Source organism: Idiotropiscis lumnitzeri, chromosome 4, assembly GCF_059441095.1.
Source record: "Idiotropiscis lumnitzeri isolate Australia: NSW breed Sydney's pygmy pipehorse chromosome 4, RoL_Ilum_1.0, whole genome shotgun sequence".
NCBI classification, from domain to species: Eukaryota; Metazoa; Chordata; class Actinopteri; order Syngnathiformes; family Syngnathidae; genus Idiotropiscis; species Idiotropiscis lumnitzeri.
The window spans coordinates 18903039-18925655 of NC_142394.1; the positions used below are offsets into that span (position 1 = coordinate 18903039).

General features: G+C 41.5%; 1 protein-coding gene across 1 annotated transcript; it reads right to left on the reverse strand.

Moving 5' to 3' along the window:
- Positions 1–311: 311 nt before the first annotated feature.
- Positions 312–9352, reverse strand: fhdc2 (FH2 domain containing 2). The gene is made up of 12 exons (XM_088294021.1): positions 9180–9352; positions 7791–8294; positions 7160–7221; positions 4917–5019; positions 4618–4703; positions 4287–4387; positions 4028–4098; positions 3724–3831; positions 3400–3470; positions 3093–3210; positions 2814–2978; positions 312–2731 (listed from the first exon to the last, which is right to left on the reverse strand). Exons 2-12 carry the CDS (start codon positions 8241–8243, stop codon positions 860–862), a joined length of 3210 nt encoding a protein of 1069 aa, XP_088150147.1. The 5' UTR covers positions 8244–8294; positions 9180–9352; the 3' UTR covers positions 312–859.
- Between the last annotated feature and the right edge of the window lie 13265 nt (positions 9353–22617).

Consider the following 22617-nt stretch of genomic DNA (forward strand, 5'->3'; position numbering starts at 1 on the left):
ATCACTACTGACTCTAAAGTCCCGGGGTCAAATCTTACTTGACAAAAAAAAAAAAATTAACATCCATGCATAAGTAGGAGACTGGATGCAGTGTAGCAAAGAAATAGTGACAAAATTAAGGAAATTGTAAATGTAGGTTATTGTTTCTGAATGTGTTTAGGTGAGCAGAAAAGATCACACCCTGACTGAACGCTAACCAAATTTTTGGATGAAATGATTTTAGTAATGGCTGGTCTGAGTTAACAGAACGCTAACCAACTGTGGTATACTGCTTGAGCAGAGAGAAACACATTTGTCCATATCACCTTCTTTATTTATCCTATTTACATATCCACATAATACAGTAAATAAAAGCCAATGCTGTTAAATAAAATTATATTTTCTTATGATACAATATAAAAAAATAAACACACACACACACGCACAATGTCTCCTCGCTGCCTCTTCAGTTTGTGTACAATAGGAGGACAGGAGTTTTGTACCAAGACAGGATGAGAACACAATTATTCCTTATAGCAGAGGGCTCACAGTGTTCAAAATAGAAAATTTGATTGCGTAATACACTTTAAGAAGAGCACAAGCGGTCTGATTGGGTACATCGTGATGATTTGGCTCTTTGTTTAAACACCAATTGAGTTATATCCTATTGCCTGCAACGGATACGCATTGTAAGACGAGGTAGGGCTGAAGAGGATTTACTCTTCTTGTGCATGAGACACAAAACTTAATGTGTCACAAATAATATCAAAATAGATCAGCTAGAAAGCACATGTATCAGCTTAATGGAATGAAACGGATCATGTACAGAGATAACCAGCTCTCTATAGACAAAAAGAAAAAGGCATCAAATATATTCTATTCACTTCCACAGTGGCTGAGTTGTAGGAGGTCGAAGCATTTTGGGACCAGGAATTCGTGAAGGGTTTTTAGAGGTAGGACAGTTGCTTGTGTTGGTGGTCTTAGTAGTTTTGTTCCGGGATATAGACATGACGACCGTACGTATGGTCTTAGCGGTGGCCGAAGAGGGACCGTGAGCCGGGAGAGCCTTGGTGGTACACTGAGTCTCAGAGTTTGGGGCGACTCGTTTTGACACGCGGAGAGGACTTCCTCTCACGAATGCTGACTGGGTCCTGCCTGGGACCTTCTCTGTCGTTGGTCTGTCCAAGGTCCTCCGGGTTAGGGGAGGCTTTCCAGGAATCTGTGGCGCATTTGCAGTCTGCGGTCTCTCTCGTGCACTGCCACTCCTTTTCACATCTGCGTGAAGTGAGGCAGGCAGCGTTGTAGGAGACGAATGCGAGGATAAACGTGAGCTGCTTGGGGTAGGTACCGGGGCACTATTTGTCGCCACAGTTTTGGGGCGTACTCTTGGAACACCTGCGCTATTGGAAGGTGCTGCACGGGACGCAGGCCCTCTTTTAGCCCTGGTGCTGCCACGTACAGGAACCTTCAAGGCGCGACTCTCCTCTTTTAGCGATGGAGAGGCTGGAGTTTTCGGATCAACCTCCCTCTCTTTTCTCCATTTGGAGCAGAGGCTTGGCCCTGGTCGCGAGGTTGGAGATGTTGGTGGGGACAGTGTGTCATAGGATCGGAGGCCTTTCACAAGAGTGTGGCACTCTAGAGTTTCCCCCACACGCGAGTATGACCTCGCAAGCTCCCTCTCAGGACTCTGCACACCCGAGTTTTCTTCTGGGTGCGACTGGCTGAACTCTGGAAGACTGGAAGGCATCCAGTTCTCCCCGACAGGCGTCAACAACCTTTCTGTGTTTAAGTGCTTCTTCGGACCCTCAGGCCCAGACATAGCAGCACTTGCTTTAATCCTTCTGTTGAGTGGCGGTAACTCCACTTTAACTGTAGCATTAACAGATAAACGTGATTCCTTTGCAGTTCTACGAAAGCTCAATGATGTGGGGCGGTTTACACGTTGAAGTATTCCATTCTTGTGCGTAGACTGAGGTTCAGACCCACCAACTCGACAGCTATTTAATTTATTCTGAAGAGAATTATTCTTGTCAGTCTGGGGCATTCCAAAACTGTGTCTATTACTGGAGTTCTCGTTTTTATCGGTATCTGCGTTTATAGGAGCAGCATTCCGAGAGGAGTTGGGTGAAAACTCAGTGTTCTTGGTAGCCTTCTGCTTACATGTCATTGCATTCTCTTTTGTGAGTACACTCATTTCCGATGCCTTTATTTGAAGAGAAATGCTCTCAGATTCATGTTGCCCGACCGTGAACCCATGTCCATGTTGCGAATACGATCCAACGAGAGATTCTTCGACAACCTCCATACACCGACTGATTGCCTGGTATTGGCAAGACTGATTCTTAGTGTCACTTTTCAAAACACTTCCTTGCCCAACTGGAGAACAAAAGCCATCCGTCTCTGGAGAGCTACAAAGCACAGTGGATGTCTCATGATCAGACGAGCTGTTTGAGTGACATCTGATGGCTGTCGGGCTGCTGATGCCCAGCTCTGGGTAGCTCTTGTCGCCAGGCAGGTAGTGAGAGTACCTCCGTGAGTCAGAACTTCTCAGGCTACGACGGCTCCAGGTGTGGCTCAAGTTCTTCTCAAGGAGTCTCTCCAGCTCCCCTTGGTTCTCTTGACTGTGAGGGTCTCTGGCCAGGCTTTGGGCCAGGTCAAGACCTGTGCAGACAGCCACCGAGCGACGTTTTTCCACGATCTCCCTCTGACGTTCCAGACGTTTCTGTTCCTTCAACTCACGCTCTGCATTCTCCTATAACCAAAGAGGGAATTGTGTATTTAACTTTGAGCTGTCCTCAATATGATAAGGCGCTTATTTCATTTGTAGATCTAACCTTGACAGCTTTTTGGAAGCGCTGGCAAAATAAGTCAAAGACCCTGCAGGCTTCCTCTAGTTTAAATGTGCTGTCTTCTTCACAGAAAAAATCCACCAACGCTCGACTTGACATCCTCATGCCCTCAACTTCATCCTCTGCCTCTTTTAGACGCTCCTCTGTAACCTGAACACAGATTGAAACACTCAACAATCTATTTGTTCATGTATTTTGGAGAAAAATGTTGGCGGTTCTGTGGGACTAAGTTGGTTAATGAAGGTATTAATCAGTGAGTTTTACCTCAAAGAAAGTTTGCGCATGCTGCAGAATCTCTCTCTCACTCAGGACATTTGCTTTCACCGCCAGTACTCTGCTTTTTAATTTGGATAAGTCCTCCAACACAGACTCCTCGCACAACCTAGCAGAGTTTTACACCTTAAACCAGAGTCTATCGGGATGGAATACATTCTTAACCATCACGTTTTTTTCACAAAGATTTTAATGACATCTCAATTGAAATTTGTGCAGGGGTGCAGTGATGCTATAAGTGTAAGCTTATAATATTCATATTTACTCAATTGGATTCATGTTTTGGGGAAAGACTGACCTAGAGGCGGAGCCAACATGGCCCAGTTGGCTCGGAAACGACAGTAAACTCTGATCCTTTTTCACAGCTTCCTGTGGAGACACACACAAATGATTAGACCTATTGTTCCAAATGAAGTAAAATGTAATTTGCAAGTGCTGCCAAATACATGCTCTGAGGATCAGTCGTGCTACAGACTACACACACTTTGTACTGCTGTGCATGTAATGACAGACTCATTGCATCAATCCCACTGAATAAATTCAAACGAACTTTCATAGAATTGGATCGCACCCCATGTATAGAAGTATTTATTTATTTATTTATTTATTTAGAAGCTCTTACCATAGCTACAAAATGAAGCAGATTCATGCCGGGTTTGTTCGCTTTGGTGTCAGCCAATTTGAGCAGTGATGAAATTCGGAATCCAGCGGCATTCCCAGAGTAGCCACCCTAAGGAGTCACGTACAAGGTCAGATAAAGACAGACGCACACCTCATGACAATTTCAAAACCAATCATGATACAAGCACCGGGCATAGTCCCCTAGCGTATAATAAACTATACTGTGCACAATTTAAAATGTGGCACTGTCTGGCTCAGGAGAATAAAATAGAAATTGTGCACGACATAGAAAGAGGGCCACTCACAGCATTCATGTAGTTCCCCGCTTTAAGCACCAAACGGAGGATGGAGTGTAACTCAGGACAGCTCAGCAGTTCTGAGGAAGTCAAAAATGATCAAATTATTTTAGTTGAGCTTGATGGCAAGGTTCTCTTTTTACAAGATCATCTATAGTCCACGTTTTGTAGTTACCACCCTAAACTAATTCCATTAGGAGTATTCAAAAAGGGTAAAGACAAAGATCTTTATAGCAGTAGAGTACATAACTCCCCGCTGTTATTTTACCTCTGGCCGCCTCCCTCAGACATCTGGCTGCCACACACAGAGAGGTCAGAGCAGGGTCAAACTCTTGCTGTAGAATCATGGCATCCAAACGAAGGCGAAAACTAATGCAAGGGGAGCAACGGGGGGGACGGATGAGTGATGATGAAGACAAAAAGGCACTCCTGGTCATCACTTAAATAAACACGCGTCATTTCAAAAGGAAGCACGTGAGTCACGGACTACTCAAGCTATGAATCAAGCTGGAAAAACAAAACAAAAAAAATAGGCACAGTGGTGTAAAATAGGACATGCTCGGTAATAGTATCCAAAGCAGGGCTAAGGTGGAGCGTACCTGGGGACTTCCACCAGCAGGAGCATAAAAAGATCAGGCTCTCCAAGCCAGCGACGTTCCCCGCTGAAGCTCCTCAGGCGAGATTCCTGAAAGAGAACAGATGTTGAGAAAAATCCGGCGAAGGAGATCGCTGTTTAACGGTCGATTCCAATATCTTTCACCATGCTCCTTGTGCAGAAACAAACCACATCATACAGCGCAGTGTAACAGTAAACGTTTTGATCATGCTAACCAGAGCCAGATGATGAGTAGGCAGAGGAGGTGAGGAGATGGAGCGGTGGCGTGTGTGCGCACTTTACCTCCTCATTGTCGGGTAGCAGCTTGCAGAGCTCCGTGAGCTTCTCTGCTCCGTAACGGTCCCCAGCTCCGTGCCTGATATCCTCAACTATCTCCTTAGCTGGCCTGTGGAAAAAAACAAACAAAACAAAAATGAACGAGTATGACATCATGCATGCAGTGGGGCTACCAGACTTGCACTGGTGTCATTTCCCAACCCCCTCCTGTGAGCAATATCACCTCTTTTGTTTTCACACAATCATGAGATAATGAGGTTTTTCCCTTTTCTTATCAGTCAACATGCAGACGAGAGGCGATTGGTTGACGCCACACTGGAAACTTGTGTGTCTATCATGCACAACTTGTCAGGAGTTTCTTTGGGATGGTAAAGAACTTGATTTTGTTGACCTTTGGCTTTCTTACAGGGTGGCACAGCTCACCTTCAGCACACTACAACGACAACTTGAATCACTATTATTACATTTTAGCGAAGATCCTGATGAAGTAGAGGAAACTTTTTTTTTCATCTGATGGCTGTTTGCCCATGCCACAAAGTTGGCACTTTCTCATTTAGATCAGCCTTGGTGAGAACACTTCACATCTGTTGCAGTTATTTTCCATTTGTGGTAGCGTTGGGTGTGAACATCGTTTGTTTATTTCAAAACCCCCTTGGGACTTGGCAGATAGTCTTCATATCATTTTCCTTAATGAGATTATGATACTTCGATACATGTGCCAATGAGAATGAAATATTATGAGCAGTTCTTTTCCCAGGAATCATTATTTATAGCTCTTGTTTTTTTAACTCGGTAAATTTTGCCTTTGGTCCTGTCGGACTCAGAAAAAAATAAAAATAGTGAGGTTCGTTCCGATGCAGTGAAAAGCAGACAAAAAGACACTAACGAACTGATGCCGCATTTCAACAGAAGCTCCATTTGCACCGACAGAAGTTAAGAAAGCGCCAGACGAGACAGATGTTAACATAAAGCGGTTCTTTTCACATTTGGGCTCACTTACAAGTCTGAACAAATCCAGGTTAGAATAGACATGTCACTCAGTGTAGCGCAACACAAAAACTCAACATTTGTTCAGATGCTCTATTACAAAACTCTTGTGCTCATGGGAAGTTTAGCTTTGTGTCAGTGAAATTAAAATAGGAGAGTGGATGACTTAAGGTCACCAGTGGACTTCGTAGTAAGAGGTCACCAAAACAGGAGACACTCTCGAGGGGCCTTAGCATTTGTCGACGTGGACACTTAAGGACATTCAGTCCATCTGTTTTGATTGGAACCTCCCCTGCACCTGTCCCCGTGCAATATCGACAGAAACAACACACCCATGACACTCGCACCGCCCATTCTGCCTTCAATCTTCTGACACCAACTCCATGCTGTTTGATTTATGGTAGTTCAAGTCAAAGTGTTGTCCCCCTTGGGCACAATTGAGCATGTCTGCACGATTGGATTGGACAAGACATGAGGAAACTATATATATATAGAGAGAGAGATACGTCCCAGATTTGTTTGTTTTTTTCAAATCACTTTTGATAATGTTGCAAGAGAAGGTTTTTTTGCCAACTTTTTCCTTGATACGTAATGCTGGTCCAAAGTAAGGGTAGGCATTTGGCAAATTAGCCTGAATCGACAATAGGGACAATTAATAATTAATTAATTTATTGATTGTTATTTTTTTTAACATTATTTTATTTATAAACATTTCAAATACAATGAATCACTAGGAACAGTGTGATAGATGCTTTGTCCAACAATAGTTCTTAAAAACTGTCCTGTAACGTCTCTGCGAACTGAAGCCAAGTAGGGCAAACTGTTTGTCTCGATTATTTAAAAACAATCACTAATATACTGGATTTTTAACGATCAATTAATCGAGTATTATATTCATCAGATAGTGTTATCATGGTTTCTATTGATGTAATATATAAAATGTACTTCTTAATATTGTGGAAAACAGTAACTAGTGAAAGTAGATATTGTTAAACAAGTCAAACCTCTGAGCGCCTTTCATCATAAAGAGAAAATTTAATTGCCTACGTAGAAATTAAAATGAGCGGTACTTCTGTGAATCATACATCACACTGATTCTGAGAGAATCCAATCACGTTAAAGGATTTTTCTGTCATTCAAACGAATCTCAAATGTCACTTTTTTGCACATTCGTAGTTGCTTACAAAACTGTAAACTGATGTGTGATGAAATCATTTATGTGTCTTGATAGTTCCGGTGCCATTAAAAAGAAATAGGCTTACATTTTGAACTGGCGAAGAAATATCCCAATATTCATACTGCGTTTGGAGTCCAGTAGGGAAATCTGTAAAATGAAAGTCATGGTAAAAAGAAGAAAATAATACAATCAAAATATTAATTGCTGGAACACACTAAAAAAATGCTGTGTCATTTTCCTAACCCACGTTGCTGGGGATTTTGAGCAGATTGGGTTACTTTTACCAAAGGGATGATTATTTTTCCCCAGCGGTTTGGGTGAATTGCTGGAGCTGCTTGCTATTTGTGACTTTTTTGTATACTGAGGTTGAAGTAAATTATTCAATTTACTTAACAGTGCAACATTCTTTGAAATTCTTAGCTGTGGCTGGATGCTCTCTGTGGGTAACACTGCTTGCTTTGGAAACAAGGGTCGGGGTTCAAATATTGGTAATACAATTTGTATTGTTTTTAACCACTGCTTTATAACATGGTAACATAATAAATCATTAGTATGGCTAGCTTTTACTCCTTGTTTGATCAAAACTTTGACCTGCTTGGTCAAATTCTCAACCCAATGCACTGATTGTATTGTAAACAAACCTACATTAGTTCTGTCCCTTTTGGATGCATTTGGGTTAATTTCGAGCCAGCACATTTAAGAGTGAATGCACTGACCTCCTCTGGGCTGTCCTGAGGAGTTCTGCAGCGCAATAGAGCAGACCGTCGTCTCAAAGTGTTGCTCCTGTCCTGAGTATTGTCTTTCTGGCCGAACAGCTCGTCCAGAGAGTGCAGATCTATGGGGAACTCGTCCTCCCCCGGACTTGCACCGCTCCACACGCTCTTCCTCCCCTCCACCTTCTCTTTGGGGATACGCTCCCAGTTGAGCTTCCTCAGGCGGCTCCGACGGGCGCTGTCCATCCGGGTCAAAGGCGATGAGGAGGGGGGTGGTGGAGGTGGAGGAGGGGGAGGTGGCGGTGGCGGTGGCGGTGGAGGTGCCAGGACAGGCACCGCCACCGTGCATGAATCCATGACTTTCACTTTCACAGATGCTGGATCGTCGATGACAGGAGGCACTGTTCCATGAAAGGCACGAGATTCCTTGACGGTGAGAGTCAGGTTGATAAGCATCTACTTGGTTGGAGATATCTTTCCAAGCTCACAGTTCAATGGTACACCGTTCTAAACAAGAAGACACAGATTAAATTTTAGGGATTAAATGAGTGTGAAAGGGAATGAGGAAATTGAGCGTCACATAGCTTTGCCACAGAAGTCACAATTAACCTCACCTGACTACTGGCTCCTCCCTTTCATTAGAACTTCAGACTTGAAATTTAACCTCTGCTTCAACTTTCCACGCAAGTTGAAGGGAATTTTTAAGGTAAGGAAAGTATATGGTAATATATGAGTTCTGCACAGTAAGCTGTTTGAAATGCTTGTCCCATCCTGTTCTGCTCACACGCATGCGAACACACCTCCAGCGTGCACCGATCCCTTCTAATTAGATTTGATGGAAACACCACGGGGATGGAGAGTGATGCAAGTTTAACCACACACAAAAAAAGCACAGGGTGTAGACTTGACATTATATTTTTTTTCTCCCTCGTTATGAGAGGTTAACGGCTGAAAGCTGGTTGCACACACTTGTGCCGGCAGGTTTAAGCAGGATTAGTAATGCAATTAGGTATGACTCAGAAGTTTCAACATGCTGATTCAAAGACGAGTTGTTAATCGCAACGCGGCGTTTGGACATAAACACTGAGCGGCTATTGGGTTTGCAAGAAAATGACGACTTATGCGAAAGTTTTTAAGTCTGAGCTCACTATGCGAAACGTTTTTTTTTTTTAACTGTGTGATTTGATTTAAACTTGAACAATATTGATAACACACGCGCAGACAACAAATGAGGCATTTGAGGGTAATTTGGCCACACAAACACCGCATTTGAAACAACCCAATTTTCTGCTATTTAAATCCAAAATTGTCAGGATGAAATTGCGTTAAATATACTCTCGACATTACGATATTTGGATGCGCGACTGTGTGCCCAGTCAAGCGTTCACTTACCTGATGTAAGCGACCAAACGTCTCCAAGAGGTAAATAACTACTTTAAGTGAACATTTCACTCTCACTTTTGTCTCATCTTCATCCCGGAGTACAGACAACCGATCCACCCGCTGGAGTCAACTCGATAAGGAGAAGTGAAAACTTGTAGTCGGGAACGCGCAGGCGCGCTCTCGCGCTCAGGCTGATGTCTTGATTGTGTCCTCCCAGTTTTTCCCATCGGGTGCGGAGTTCGCGTGGTCAGGTGGCAGGACGCTCAGCTTCACTCAACTTTGTTCCACATCGAATGTTTTCTTTTGAGATCTGACGTTGTTGATAAACTGAAATCAAAATGAAAATCCATTACAATTTCAGTGACCAAAAATTGACATCTATCTCAGAGCACTTTTTAGTTTGAAATTGTAGCAACGTTGAGACCACTCCCTATGTGAGCTTCTGTGGAAAGCCCTTGAACCAATATAAAATGTGATTTGTTACCAACATTCCATCCTTTTTTTGCTGCTAATCGTGCTCACCGTCAGAGTTGAAGCCCATCCGTGCTGACTGATGCAAGAGCTGGGGCATATCCTGAAATTGTTACCAGTCAAATATCCACTCATATTTACATTCACATAATTTAAACTACCATGCACATTTTTGGAATATGGGAGGTAGCCTGAAGCCTTTTGTCAATGAGGCAAAAACACACAAACAAGGTGCAAACACTTCTGGGGCTGAAGTGCAGCACTAACATTATATAGTGTGCACTTTTTTTCTCCAAGCACAATGACACTGCTACTAAAATCAGTAAAGAAAAATTACACACCTGTCAAGGATGTCAGCTGGGATATTCACCAGCTCTCCTGCAACCATCATGAGGACTAGCGCTATAGAAAGTGGATTGATAGACATAAATGCCCATAAAAGGTGTTGGTTATATGGGAAATCATCACAACTTTTGTCAGTTCAAACACAAATCGATTAAAGTTCCAAACTCAAGACAGGCGACACCCATCAGGGGATTGTCCAAAACGCTTGATGTAAAAAATCGGAGTCCTGCTTAATGTCCGAAAACCATGATCAATTGTCCTCAAAATGTATGTGTGCATCTCTACTCATGACCACTTCAACCTCTGAAAATATTCAACTGATCTCCCTCAAATTGTGGTTTGTATGATTGCACTCACGTTGAACTTTGATGCCAAGTAGGTGACCGCAAAATATGGCATCTTCATCTTCCCTTAAATGCATCTTTTTGGAATGTAAGAAAACCCACACAAGCGTAGAGTTAATGGACAAACCACTGCTTTCCAATATTATATAACCGTACATTATGATGACACCTAAGCCTCCGCAGTCTACGAAGCAGGACTGTGATCTCCAACCGGTGCTGAAGACCTTGATCAAGCTAAGAAACATATCCTATTGAGAACCCGAGAGCAGAAGCGGATGGCTCTCAGACATGACAAATGATTTCCGTCAGTTGGGAAAAAAGATATCATGGGTGAAAGCCAAGACGGTAGAAGTTGTAGTTTGGTGCTGAAATGGCCCAGATACTGGCAGACCCCTTCCCATAATGACGTTTCATCTGAGGTGCGACAGCAAAGGTAGCCTCTTTCACAGGCTACACTGACAAGTTGCTGTCATCTCCTCATGGTCTGCAGCAATTAGGAGGTTACGACCCCGCAGATCTGGCCATTGTTGTTGCTGTGCACTGGGGCATGGTTGTAGTGTACCCATGCCAGAACAAACCTCTCTCAGGAAACTTCATTTTCTATTCAGCTGATCACATCCCAGTGTACAGTCGAGTTCTCAGCATACGAGGAAATGACACTGTTGAGAGACATTTTTACTTTTCGTGCCAGCACTTATGTAAATTGACATGGTGGCAGAGATCAATAGGCTTTACGACATATGGATTTTGTTGCCGATTACCCATCAGCGAGTTAGAAAATAAATAAATAAATAAATGATCACTGATCAGATTAGAAGATGGACCAATGCATTTTAAACTCGTTCATAACTGACACAAGTCCCTGAAATGAAAAAAAACAAACAAATTATTTAAAAAAAATAAAAATAAAATAAAAAGGAAAAATAATTGAGAAAAAATCTGACTGTAAACCTTGATTAAGCAGCAAAGAAAGTCCCTGGACTGATTTTGTGGATCCGATCAATTACATCACTGATCGATCGTCAAATTATGACAGATCACGGATATTCCCTTAATGCAAAATAGCTACACCTGTAAAGTCTAGAAATCAGCGGATAGTAACGGGTGAATATTCAGGAGACAAAACAATCTGCGGTGTGTTTCCAGGCCCTCTTTCCGTAACAGTGAGCTTCAGTGCATGCGCTTCCATTATTTAATGAATGAATGTGCATGAGGGTGTTCACGTGTGACATCTCGATGGGAGCCTCGTGTTTTTTGACCAATTGCAAGCGATTAAACCTCCGGAGTATTGTGGAGGCCAATCTAACAATCTCTTTATACCATGATCTCACCGTGAGAAGACCTTGAAGCTCGGCACAAAAGGGAAACGATTGCCCTTGTCCTTGACTGCACACACACACATCACAATACAAAATTTACTTTTGTAATAGTGATGTGACTCAAAAGTCGAGGCTGATTTTTTTCGGGAATCCCTCCAGAGTTTTACCTTTAATTACAGGATTGGGACAGTACAGGATAAGAGGTTCATAGGGGCGTGAGAGTCCATTTTTGTCGTTATTTTTTTATGTAGCTGATCTCCAAAATTGGAGCGGCATGGGAGTGGGAGTCTTTCCGTACGGGAGCCAGATGGGATCAGAGTCGTTTACACCGGGATGGACAGGATTTTTTTTCTTTTACCATGAGACGGCACAGGATGTTTCCTGAGGGAGTAAGATGGAACATAAAATCCCCATCCGTCACCCTCTACTCAAAAGTCTCAAATGCAATTTTTTTTGCATTGCTGACAACAACCAGGATGTAAAGAAATCCATATTATGGATCCGAAGCCCTGGTGCCCCATTTACATGGGACTGTAAAACTGAAAGTATTGATGTTGCAGTATGCAATTATCATGCCTTCTGGGATTTGTGGTCGAATAAATAGGTCAGTGGAACTATGTTTGTGTGCAGTGGTATTTTTAAACACAGCCTGTATGAGAAAACGCACAACCACCTGGGTCTGATCTGGGATTGTGACAGTGAGTCTGGTGGGGGGTTCTTTCTTAATCAAATCCAGGTTCCTTAGATCTGCACTCACGTGCAGTTATGGCCTGACAACAATCTCTGACCACAAGTCAGAGCAAAAGGCAGGCAAGAGATGCGTAGAATCTCAATCGGGTCGGTCAGCTTCTTTTAGCGTCATTCTGCACTCCCACACTATAAATCTATATAGATCTCCCGAATCTATACGAGTCAACCCCCATGCAGCGATACATGAAAAGCTCAATGAGACTTCACACACTGTTTGCTGCTGTGCGGGGGTTCACAGACATGGAGTTAGACGGTGATACAAACATTGTGGAGACACAGAGATTAGAGACCATGACTCAGGATTTGAGGCAGACCATACAAAGCTTCCCCGCAACATATTTGTGTGAATGCTTGGTGTTTAATGTGAGCTATTAGTTCTTCTCAGCCCACGTGTTCCGGGAGATGGCCGGAAAAGATGCAGCAGTGACGATTGCCAGATGATCTTGGCATTTACTTATTCATCAAATCAGTTTGCATCATCTGTATGTCACTCGTAAACCCTTGATGTTTGACTAATTTGGGTACTATTTGTAAAAAAAAAAAAAAAAAAAAACAATTTCAAAATGTGAGGGACACCACATGGGAAACACTTGCAATGGCCAAATCAGCACATCGCAGCAGGCTCATAATAGTTTAGGATTTTTCCATTCGGGTTTTTACTTCATTTCGACTTTTGTTTTAGTTTTTGGAGTGGATTTCTTATTTTTTTTATTTCTTTTTTGCTCTAGTTTAGATTTTATTAGTTTTTGTCTTAGTTTTAATTTTTTTTTTTATATATGGAGTATTTGTAAAGTGCAAGCTAAAAAAGGGTCTCTAAGTACTGTGTAATATAGTACAATTCCCAAATGACTGTTTGAACTTCCATCTTCTGTACACCCGTACATTCATCCACCCATTATCCAATCTGCTTTTCCCCAAGAGGGTCTTCAAATGTAGTATTGATTTTATTTCGTTAATGAAAATATTTTTCAATTTTAAGTCAAACAGCTGCGTCTTGTTGCGTTCTGACGGAGAAAAAAAAAGTTAATTGGCTGTATCAGCTGTATGAACCACCGCAGACCCAATGACTAATTTACCATTCTCTTGGAATTTCTGTGAATTAATAGCTTCTTACGTGATCCTCAATTGTTTATAAACTCTAAATAATCAATCACCTTGGAATTTTCATTGATGCCTTATTCAATTGAAAACCAGGATGAGGTTTGTTAAGTGTTTTTATATCCAGTCTGAGTGTCTATCTGATGCTTTGCAATATTACCCAAGTGTGGCATAACATTTTAGCACTGGATGTGAGGGGGTGGCTCATGTGTTCCTATTTGTTTTGCTTCAAAGAGGGATTCCCCAAAGATGGCGGGGTACTTCTGGTCAGTTGTTCTTGGTTATCGTGTGCTTGCGAGTTAAAATGAAACTTAGCGGGTGACAAGGAGACTGAGGTGCTTGCGGTCAGTTGTCCTCGGGGGCAGGGTTTGACCGTTTGTCTTTGCACATCTGGCCACAAGGGCCACTTCCGACTCCAATTAGGATTTCCTGAGACTCAATAAAGGAGATTATTGGCCTGCAAAAACACCAGCTCAGACTCTCCCACCCTCAGTCACCTTCCTGCCCCAGCTGCTACGCTCATTACACTGGTGAGGACAACAGTTGCACTTCACTGGCAGCTCACAATGAGGCAGAGACATCCAGCAGCAAATCGGACAGTTTTTCCTGACTTTTCGCAATTTGTTTGATGTGCGAATCGAAATGTCTCAACGACGTCAGTGAAGCATCGCTTCTACTACATTTCCATCACAGTGAATGACAATTGTGTGTATACCAAGCTGTGGTTGGGCACAAAGCCCTGAAGCAAGCGGCAGGGGAGCTGGGCTGAGTTGATTGGGGGTCCAGAGAGGCTGCTTGTGTGGCAAGAGTGATCACACAGTTAATATTCAAAGGGCCTGGGTGTGTTGTAAAGAAGCAACTAAATAGGGGTTGACAAAGCGCATCGTGCAAATAAAGGCTTTCCGCTGTGTAGACTGCGTATGTAGTGCAAAGCGAAGCGAATTGCAAGGCTTTACTGGGGTGGTCATGTATGAAGTCTATAGTGAGTTATTTAAACAGGTTCTGCTCCTTTTGCATCCTTAAGATAAACCAACCCACAGTCTTGTCACATGATCTCAGGGCATATATATTTATTTATTTAATCTGAGCGATTGGATATGAAAGAACAGTTCTCCATCAAAAGATTGCTGACCTGAAATGTAACTGATTTAATTTCATTTCCCCAAAAGCATATTCCGGAGTCCCGTTTACCTCCACAACGATCAAATTGTACGTGCTTCTTGTTGAGTAAATCCGTGCAAATTCCGTGCTGCATAGCACACACTCATAGTTACTTCAACCAGCGAAAACCTAATTATTCCCCCACGCTTCTTGATGCCAACCAGTGATGTCATCCACAGAGAGAGACAGTGGGAATATTGGCTCTAAGCCGGAGGTCAGCTTTGCTCGCAGAACAGAGAGGACCTTTTTGTTATTACATTTTAACAAGCACTTTATCGCTTTTGTCTCCTCCAAGTCACATTTGGAGTTTTAAGAAGACAAATAGCTTACAACACACACAAAAAAAAATATTCTCCATTAAATATAAATAAATCCATTTGAGGCCCTCAAAATAAAACAAAAAACTAAGCAGTTTCAAGATAAAATAGAAAACTGGTGCTCTCGTATTTAGAGGATGCTCTCACACCCACAATATGAAGCCTGCTCGCTGCCCACCTCGCCATTTTCCTAACATTTAGGACACATTTAGGTTAATAACAGACAAACAGAGAAGACATAAAGGGCTAAAGACTCCCTCAGGGATCCCCTTTGCCGCTCCTCTCATTCGCTCATTTCCACATGCATTCACTGGGCTTGCACTCAAATCTATTCATCCATACCAAACTGTTGCATAACAATGATGCCTGTCCTTTCCTAAAGCATGGGGGCTTCTGGCGAAACATAGCACCCTTGGGTCCCCCAAAGCCTCCAGAATATGGGGGGCCTGATCTCAAGCCAATAAAGCAAGCTATTTACTTACTGAAGACAAAAGTGAAGGCACCAAGGCCCACAATCATGCTGTGAGTGAAGGCAGATACAGTGAAGCTCATAATTTGGTCAAGTCTGGAAATTATATTATTGCGATATTTAACATGTATCTGAGGAAATGAAATGTTTATTTTCAAATAAAAGTACTACATTTTCTTCATGCTTCAAAATAAACAGGCTCAATGGGTTGTGAGCTAATTAATTGTAATTTCTATAGATAATGTCCAACTATTGGGTGGCGATGCGCATTAAAGTTTGAAATAATTGCATGTTTTATATATATATATATATATATATATATATATATATATATATATATATATATATATATATATATATATATATATATATATATATGACTCAGTTGGGCTACGATTTGATTCGATTTGATCAGTTCGCGAGCATAAACTACAATTACTTTTTTGTTTATTTTTTTATTATTGTCATACATTTGAATGAACATGAAAGTACTTTAAAAGTGCAATTGAGCTTTCTAAGGTCTGTCTATTCAATAATAGATGATTCGATAAGTTTCTAGCTATATGTCAAAGTTGTCCTGATCTGTCTTTGTTGTTTTTGGTTTAGTATTGAGTTTCATATTTTTTCCTTGTGTTTGGGGTGTCTCGTCATGTTCATTGTGTCCACCTGTGTTAGTTTGCATAAGCCTCAGTGTTAACCAATCAGCTCCTTCCAAGCCTTCGAGTCTTGTCCAGGTGTTCCTAGTTGTCTCGTTCAATTCTTTGTATTTAGTTCCCTGTTTAGTTTCAGTTCTTTTGGGTGGATTGTCCCTGTCAGTGTCCGTTGTCTTCCTGCCTGTCAAGTCAAGTCAGTCGTTGTGTTTTATTGGTCCTTGTTGTTTTTCCAGTCTTTGATATTTTAGTTTATCTCGAGTTCCTTCTTTGCCTTTTGTTTCGTCAGTTAAACATCCCTTTAAATTACTCCTCCGGCACTTCCCTACATTTGGCTCCTCCTCTTCCTCAACCTCCACACAAACCTGACAAAAGTGAAATGATTCCATTTGGTTTGATACACTTACATCTTTTAAAAAGAATTCAAAATATTTTAGAATTCAAATTGTTTTTTTTTTTTCAGTGTTTTGTTGTCGTTTGTTTGCATAGGTGTGAATGTGAAGCCCCGTGACTGGCTGGCGACCAGTCCTGGGTGTACCCATCCTTTGGCCCAAAATCATTTGAGAGAAGCTCTAGTTCAACCACAACCCCAAGTTTCATCATACTTCAAATAGATGAACAGATATTTGGTTATATTTACAATTAAGTCATTTGTGCAAAAACTTTGGCTATAATTTGTGCATTTCATATTTTTTGTGAACCCCCTGCAATTGAGCTTGATTAATTTTATTTCAAATCCTTTGTGGTTGTATAAAAACAGGGCTCAAGACAAACTATTTTTTCTTCTTTTTTTTTTTTTTTTTACTTGGAGCACAGAATATTTAAGGGCACACACACGGTAAATCTGCTTACAAAGTAAATAATAATCTCTCTCATTCTCACAATTAATGACAAATGGGCTGAAGTCTGGATCAGAGGTTTGCCAGCAAGATAAAAAAAATAATAATTATGAAAAAAGAAGAAATCAGCAAATTTACTGGTCGCAGTGATGCGAGTAGAGGAAAATTGTGGTTTCAGTGTCTCATATTTTAGGAGCAAAATGCCAATATTTAGGAGCAGTCTGGAACCCGAATAAAGACAAAACCCACCAAAATATATATTGTTATTGAAACACAACAATCTGTGAAAATCCCTAAATATCCTTGTGCACATTTCCGGCCGTGCCCTTTTTCTGTTCTTCAACAAGATAACTTTTCTTGCTGTTTCCTGCTGATATTTGGAGTTGTTAGTGTCGGCCTTCTCTTCTTGGCAAGAGAGTGCACTTTCCAAACTCATTGGCTTCATATTTCAGTCAGAGCAAAGTAATAAGCAAATGTAGGTCAGATAAATGGGAGGAAAACACAGACGTTTTTTTTTTTTTTCTTCTCTTTGGCGCTCACGTGCAAGGACTCTCTCTTCCGCCCTTGGTCCCTTCCACACAAAGATCTGACATGTTTGGCAACGGGTGCAAAGAGAAAGAACAAAACGATGAGTGACCATTGCGGAGTTTTGATCGGCACTTGCGTTATTTGGTCCAAACTGGAGGGACGGGTTGTTGCTTGGCTGCACGTTTAAAAAAAAAAAAAAAAAACAGCGCATTGAAAGGAAGCAGGCCTCACACAGTTTTACTGCTTTCGAAGCGCTTGCAATCGCCTCCAATTAGCATTATTATCCACCATTACTTCCCATCGCATTCTCTGAGCCTTTATGAACCACTCAACCCTGAGAGGACCTAAAGAACTCAACAAGAGGCTCAAGGAAAGCCTCAATAGTCGTGAGTGATGTTGACAAATGCAAAGCAGAAAAGGGTTTTGTGTGTATCGTGCAACTGTAATTCGAAGCATGTTTATCGAGATGAAAACACAAATCAAAAGGGAAAATGGAGTCTCTGTTTTTCATGAGAGCTTTAAAGCTCACATTTGTGCACAATGCTTTTGATGTTGATAGGGATGCTTTATATCGCCCATTCCCATTCATCCATCTATTTTCTATGTGGCTTATAATTACTCGGGTCACAGGTGAGCTGGGACCTCTCCGGACTGCAAGGAACAACCTTGACTGGAATCCAGTCGACTGCTGGGCACATGCAGTGCAAACAATCAACCATTTCCACTCAAATAACATCTATGAATAAGAATAAATGTTGAATTAACCTAATATGCTTGTTTTGGTATGTGGGATGAATGGATTTGAACAAGTTTGGATCCCTAAGTGGAACTCATTTTCCAGAGTGGGTCAAGAAACTTTAGCTAAATTCTCCAGAAATTATTAAGAAACCTTGTGCAAAAAAACAAAACAAAAAAAAAAACTATTCAATATCTTTAGGATTTAATTCAATTTAACCATATGTATATATTATTTTTAACATCCCTTTAAATGTGTGATTTATGTATGTTATTGTCCAAATTGTGGTGTTAAATTGTAATTATTTTTTGTAACTTCCGGGGCCTCAAGTCTTTCTTTTATGTTATGAAAATGGAGCTGAAACAGTTTTTAGGCCGGGCGAATATGTGCTGTCTACGAAAATATAGCCCTTGATCTGTATTTTACAACCTCCTAATTTCTCTGACATGCTTAACATCTTCCTTTGTTCTTTTTTTTTCATGGAAGAAGGCTTGAGTCATGATTCCGATTCATCCTCCGTTTGTGACTCTTGTGTGGTCATGGGAGCGATTGGTTTCTCTGACAAGACGGAATTGACTCTTGAAACAATGAACAGTTTTGCATGTTTTTTTTTTTTAAACACAGTGAAGTACAAAGTGGAAGTGTTTACAATATAATCATTTGAGTTTTAGAAACACAACTGTTTTGTCCTATTCCAAATTAATAAACATTGCTTTGGAATGGACCACTGTAATGTAAACATAAATATAAAATGTACAATGCTACTTTATTTATACAGCGCATTTCACAAAAGCTGGAGCTGTAACAAAGCGCTTTCCATATGGTGTAATATAAATTAGCGGGGAATTAGAACACAAATTAAAACACATAAACAAATATCATTGCCTTTGCCATCCATTTATTATGTACTGTTTATTTGGTGTATAGGAGACTTCGGTGGCTGAAAGTAGAAGAGAACAAGATACGGCATATTAAACCAGGGAACCTCGGGGATGAACAAAATCATCTATTGATGTTTACTCCTCACATGTGCGCCGCACCAACCTCTGGCAAAGTGTTGTAAAAACCCCAAATGGGCTCCAAAGGAAACAGACTAAATGGATTATCTTGCTCTGCCCCTGAAACCGAACCACCGAGAGAGCAGAACCAGATCCACGACTAGACGGGGACACAGAGAGAAAGCAAAATAGGGAAAGTAAAAAGAAACCCCTTAAAATATGCGCACTGAAACCCTAGAGGCCAATGTCTTGTTTGAAGAGCCCTAAGGTTGAGGTCAAAGGTCTCAGGTTAGCCTTGTAGGTTATCAGCATTGGTTTGAGGTGAACTGAAGCCTGAGTCGATGGGCATTTCTTCAGTCGAATGGATTAACGCCGTCGAGGTATTCGGGTATTAAAACTGGTGACCAGGCGTGTGTCGAAACCCCAGACACAAACACAAGCACATTTTTGTGTGCTGTGCGCTTGTATCTTCTGTTGATGCAAGGTGTGGCTCACAGTGGAGCTGGGGCGTGCGAGAGGAAGTCAGCGGGGAGCAGAAGTGTTGAACCCTGTCATCCTGTTGTCACCGCTCACACCTGCCTGTTGTTCACAACGGAGTGTAAAAAGTTCACTGGAACATGTCTGTGTATGTATGTGTGCTTAGTGAGTTGAATGGAACCCGGTAATTACATTGTAATAAGAAATGGAAATGGGTGATTTGTGACTGACCCTGGAGTTTGGCTCGGGTGATGACGCTAGGGCAGAAAAGTCACTCCTGACATAAACACGCATGCACACACATGCGCTTACGTGAATGGCAAAGCTCATGTTTGACGCCTCCCTCATTGAGCATTGCTGGGGGATGGACTACGGCGCATTCTCAATGGTCTTCCAACTGTGACCTGAGCAAGACATGGAGGAGGGGATGCGGGGGCTGTGTTGAAAAGAAAACTTTTATCCCCCAATGGCACAGTTCCAAAACGGTGTTTTCCTAGTAGCGTCACTTATGGTGTAGTGGTATGCCGTGCTTATTTTTGTGCAGGCAGCATGGGTTCCATCATCTCTCAGTGACGGTGTTAATGGTTATCTGTCTCTATAAACAAGTCTTGAAATAATTTGTGTAGCAGTTTTTCGAATCAATGACTTCATTTGAGGACCAGTTTTATATTTTTGAGTAGTCATTTTTTTTGCAGGTTAGAGAACTGGAGCAAGGGTTTTAATGAACAATAAAATTATGACAATATAACAAATAAACAATAGGTTTTCTTTTTTTATATAATGAACCATTTTTATTTCTTAAACTCACATTGTGCATTTTCCGATTGTAGAAACATTTTTCAATTTTAAAATCAAATATTATTTTCAGTTTAAACTTCATATTTCTGAATGGGTTGTATATGGTAATGTAATTTTGAGAACATTTGCTGTGTCAACCTCAAAATCAAAACTCCAGACTCCAAAACAGACAAATAATATAACTGCCATTTTCAATATTTGTGTGCGCTTAAACGTGACGTAATCCATTTCTGGTTTCTGTCCTGTTAAGTCGTGTATTGTATTGAATAAGTTCTTTATTAAATTGCCTGTTAAATTGCCATTTTGCTGTCACAAGTTGTATGCTCACCGCTTTAACGCGATTAGAGCCAGACTTTCGTGAAAAGTGCACATACTCAATCACCCAAGCCTTTAATCATGTCACCTGTCAATTTTAGTTTATATTAGCAATTAACATGGCTCCTCCGTCTTTCCTCGTCAGCCCTTTGTTAGAACGATACTATTCAAAAGTGCAGCTCATTCGTCGCCATGCAGGCGAGGATTACTGATTTCGGAGAAACTCCGAAATGTTTAGCCGCACTAGTAGCCAGCCGAAGCTTGTTACCAACTAGCTGTTGTGGCGTTAGTAGCACCGAGCTTGAACCAACCGCCAACTACTCTACGGGTGTGTCGAACCCAGCGAAGGTTTTTGGGTCTTGGTGGATCTGTGGACTCCTCCCCCGTGAACCTGAAAGCATTACAGAAAATGGTTCTTTTCGAAGTATTACACTCCATCGGGTTCATAAGCCTGCGTTTGATGGACCATTGTCAATCTCAGCTTTTTCCTTGGCATCGTTTAGGTTTTGAGTCTGGTTGCACAAAAGCCTCTACTGTAGATTTTCATGTATCCCAGCCATGTCCAGTGACCCACAAAAGAGTCACATATTAGACATGGCTGTCGTAATGCCTAGCCCTCGCCGGGGATGTGGTCAAGCATCAACACAACACGGTTGATTGCTTCAATCGTGACAATGTGGGCGTCAAAGTAGAGTGAGAAGCTACTATGTGGCACAACGGGGTGGGTGGTCCTGGGGCGTAGGCCTTGGCACAGAATTGGCCTTTAATGCAAAGACCCTTGAACTGTACGTGTTGTAATGGATCCTTGGTGCTCCTGCTTAGAAAATAAAAATACACCATGATGTGCAATACAGTTAAATCTTGAAGCGAACCTCCCTTTGATTTCTGACAATTTCCAAAATGGTGGGAGACTTTAGGCAAGCCCTTTTACTTTTGCAGCTCGAGTGTGCAGGAGACGGACTCCAAAAGTGATTGTGACCCATTTACTATTTACCAACATATATACTAGACTTTGAAATTGATTTGTATTTAAAGACGTGTAGTCTGCAACCGCGGGACGATGATGTCAAAGGTCAGCACCTCATCCACTCTCTCGTTGACCCTCACTTCTGAATCTGCAATCCCAAACCTTTTATTGCCATGTCTGCTTCCTGGATGGAAGCTGGAGGAAATAATTCTTACGTGTAGACCTGACAGTCCTTTCAAGGGGAAACTGCTGCCTACGACAGTGTTTATTGTATTCTCGCAAATTGTTTGAACATTTCTATTGCGAGTGCTTGTTGACTTCAGATACAGATAACCTCCTATAAATATTATCTGAGGTAAGCATAGGAGAGCCAAGGGAAGTTCCTAAACTTGGACCCAGTTTTGAGTTGACATTGTTTTCATTCAAACAGTCAGCAAGACAAAATTGTCTACGGTTCCTGTTTTGTTTTCTCGAAAGATAACGCAGAAGGGATGCAATTGTGTGAATCTGCAAGATTGCAGAAAAAAAAACAAAATATGCAAGATGACTTTTTCCTGTAATGTTTCAACATGGAGAGAACCTTGAGATGGCCATTGAATGCACAACAACAAAGAAGAGTCTTGTTGGAATAAACGGCAATAACCTCTGCTCTCTTCCTGTGACACCAGTGACCTAGGCCCCCGACAGCTGTGCCTGAATGCAATCGCACGTTCTCTTCCCCCTTCATTGAAACAACTGTTCAAGTTAAGAGGACGGTCAAAAGTATAGTCCACACAAAACATTTTAATCTCATAAAATCAGGAGGATGTTACCACATGATGCTCAGTTGTTTTTTAATTTTCGGGACAGAAGCGTAGGATAAGAA

What these genes read in the sequence shown, in the direction of transcription:
- fhdc2 (XM_088294021.1), bottom strand. Translation starts at nt 8,243, where the DNA reads ATGCTTATCAACCTGACTCTCACCGTCAAGGAATCTCGTGCCTTTCAT. An exon ending in TGCTACCCGACAATGAGGAG is followed by an intron (nt 4,704 to 4,916) that starts GTAAAGTGCGCA and finishes GTTCTCTTTCAG; the next exon opens with GAATCTCGCCTGAGGAGCTT. An exon ending in ATGCGCAAACTTTCTTTGAG is followed by an intron (nt 2,979 to 3,092) that starts GTAAAACTCACT and finishes ATCTGTGTTCAG; the next exon opens with GTTACAGAGGAGCGTCTAAA.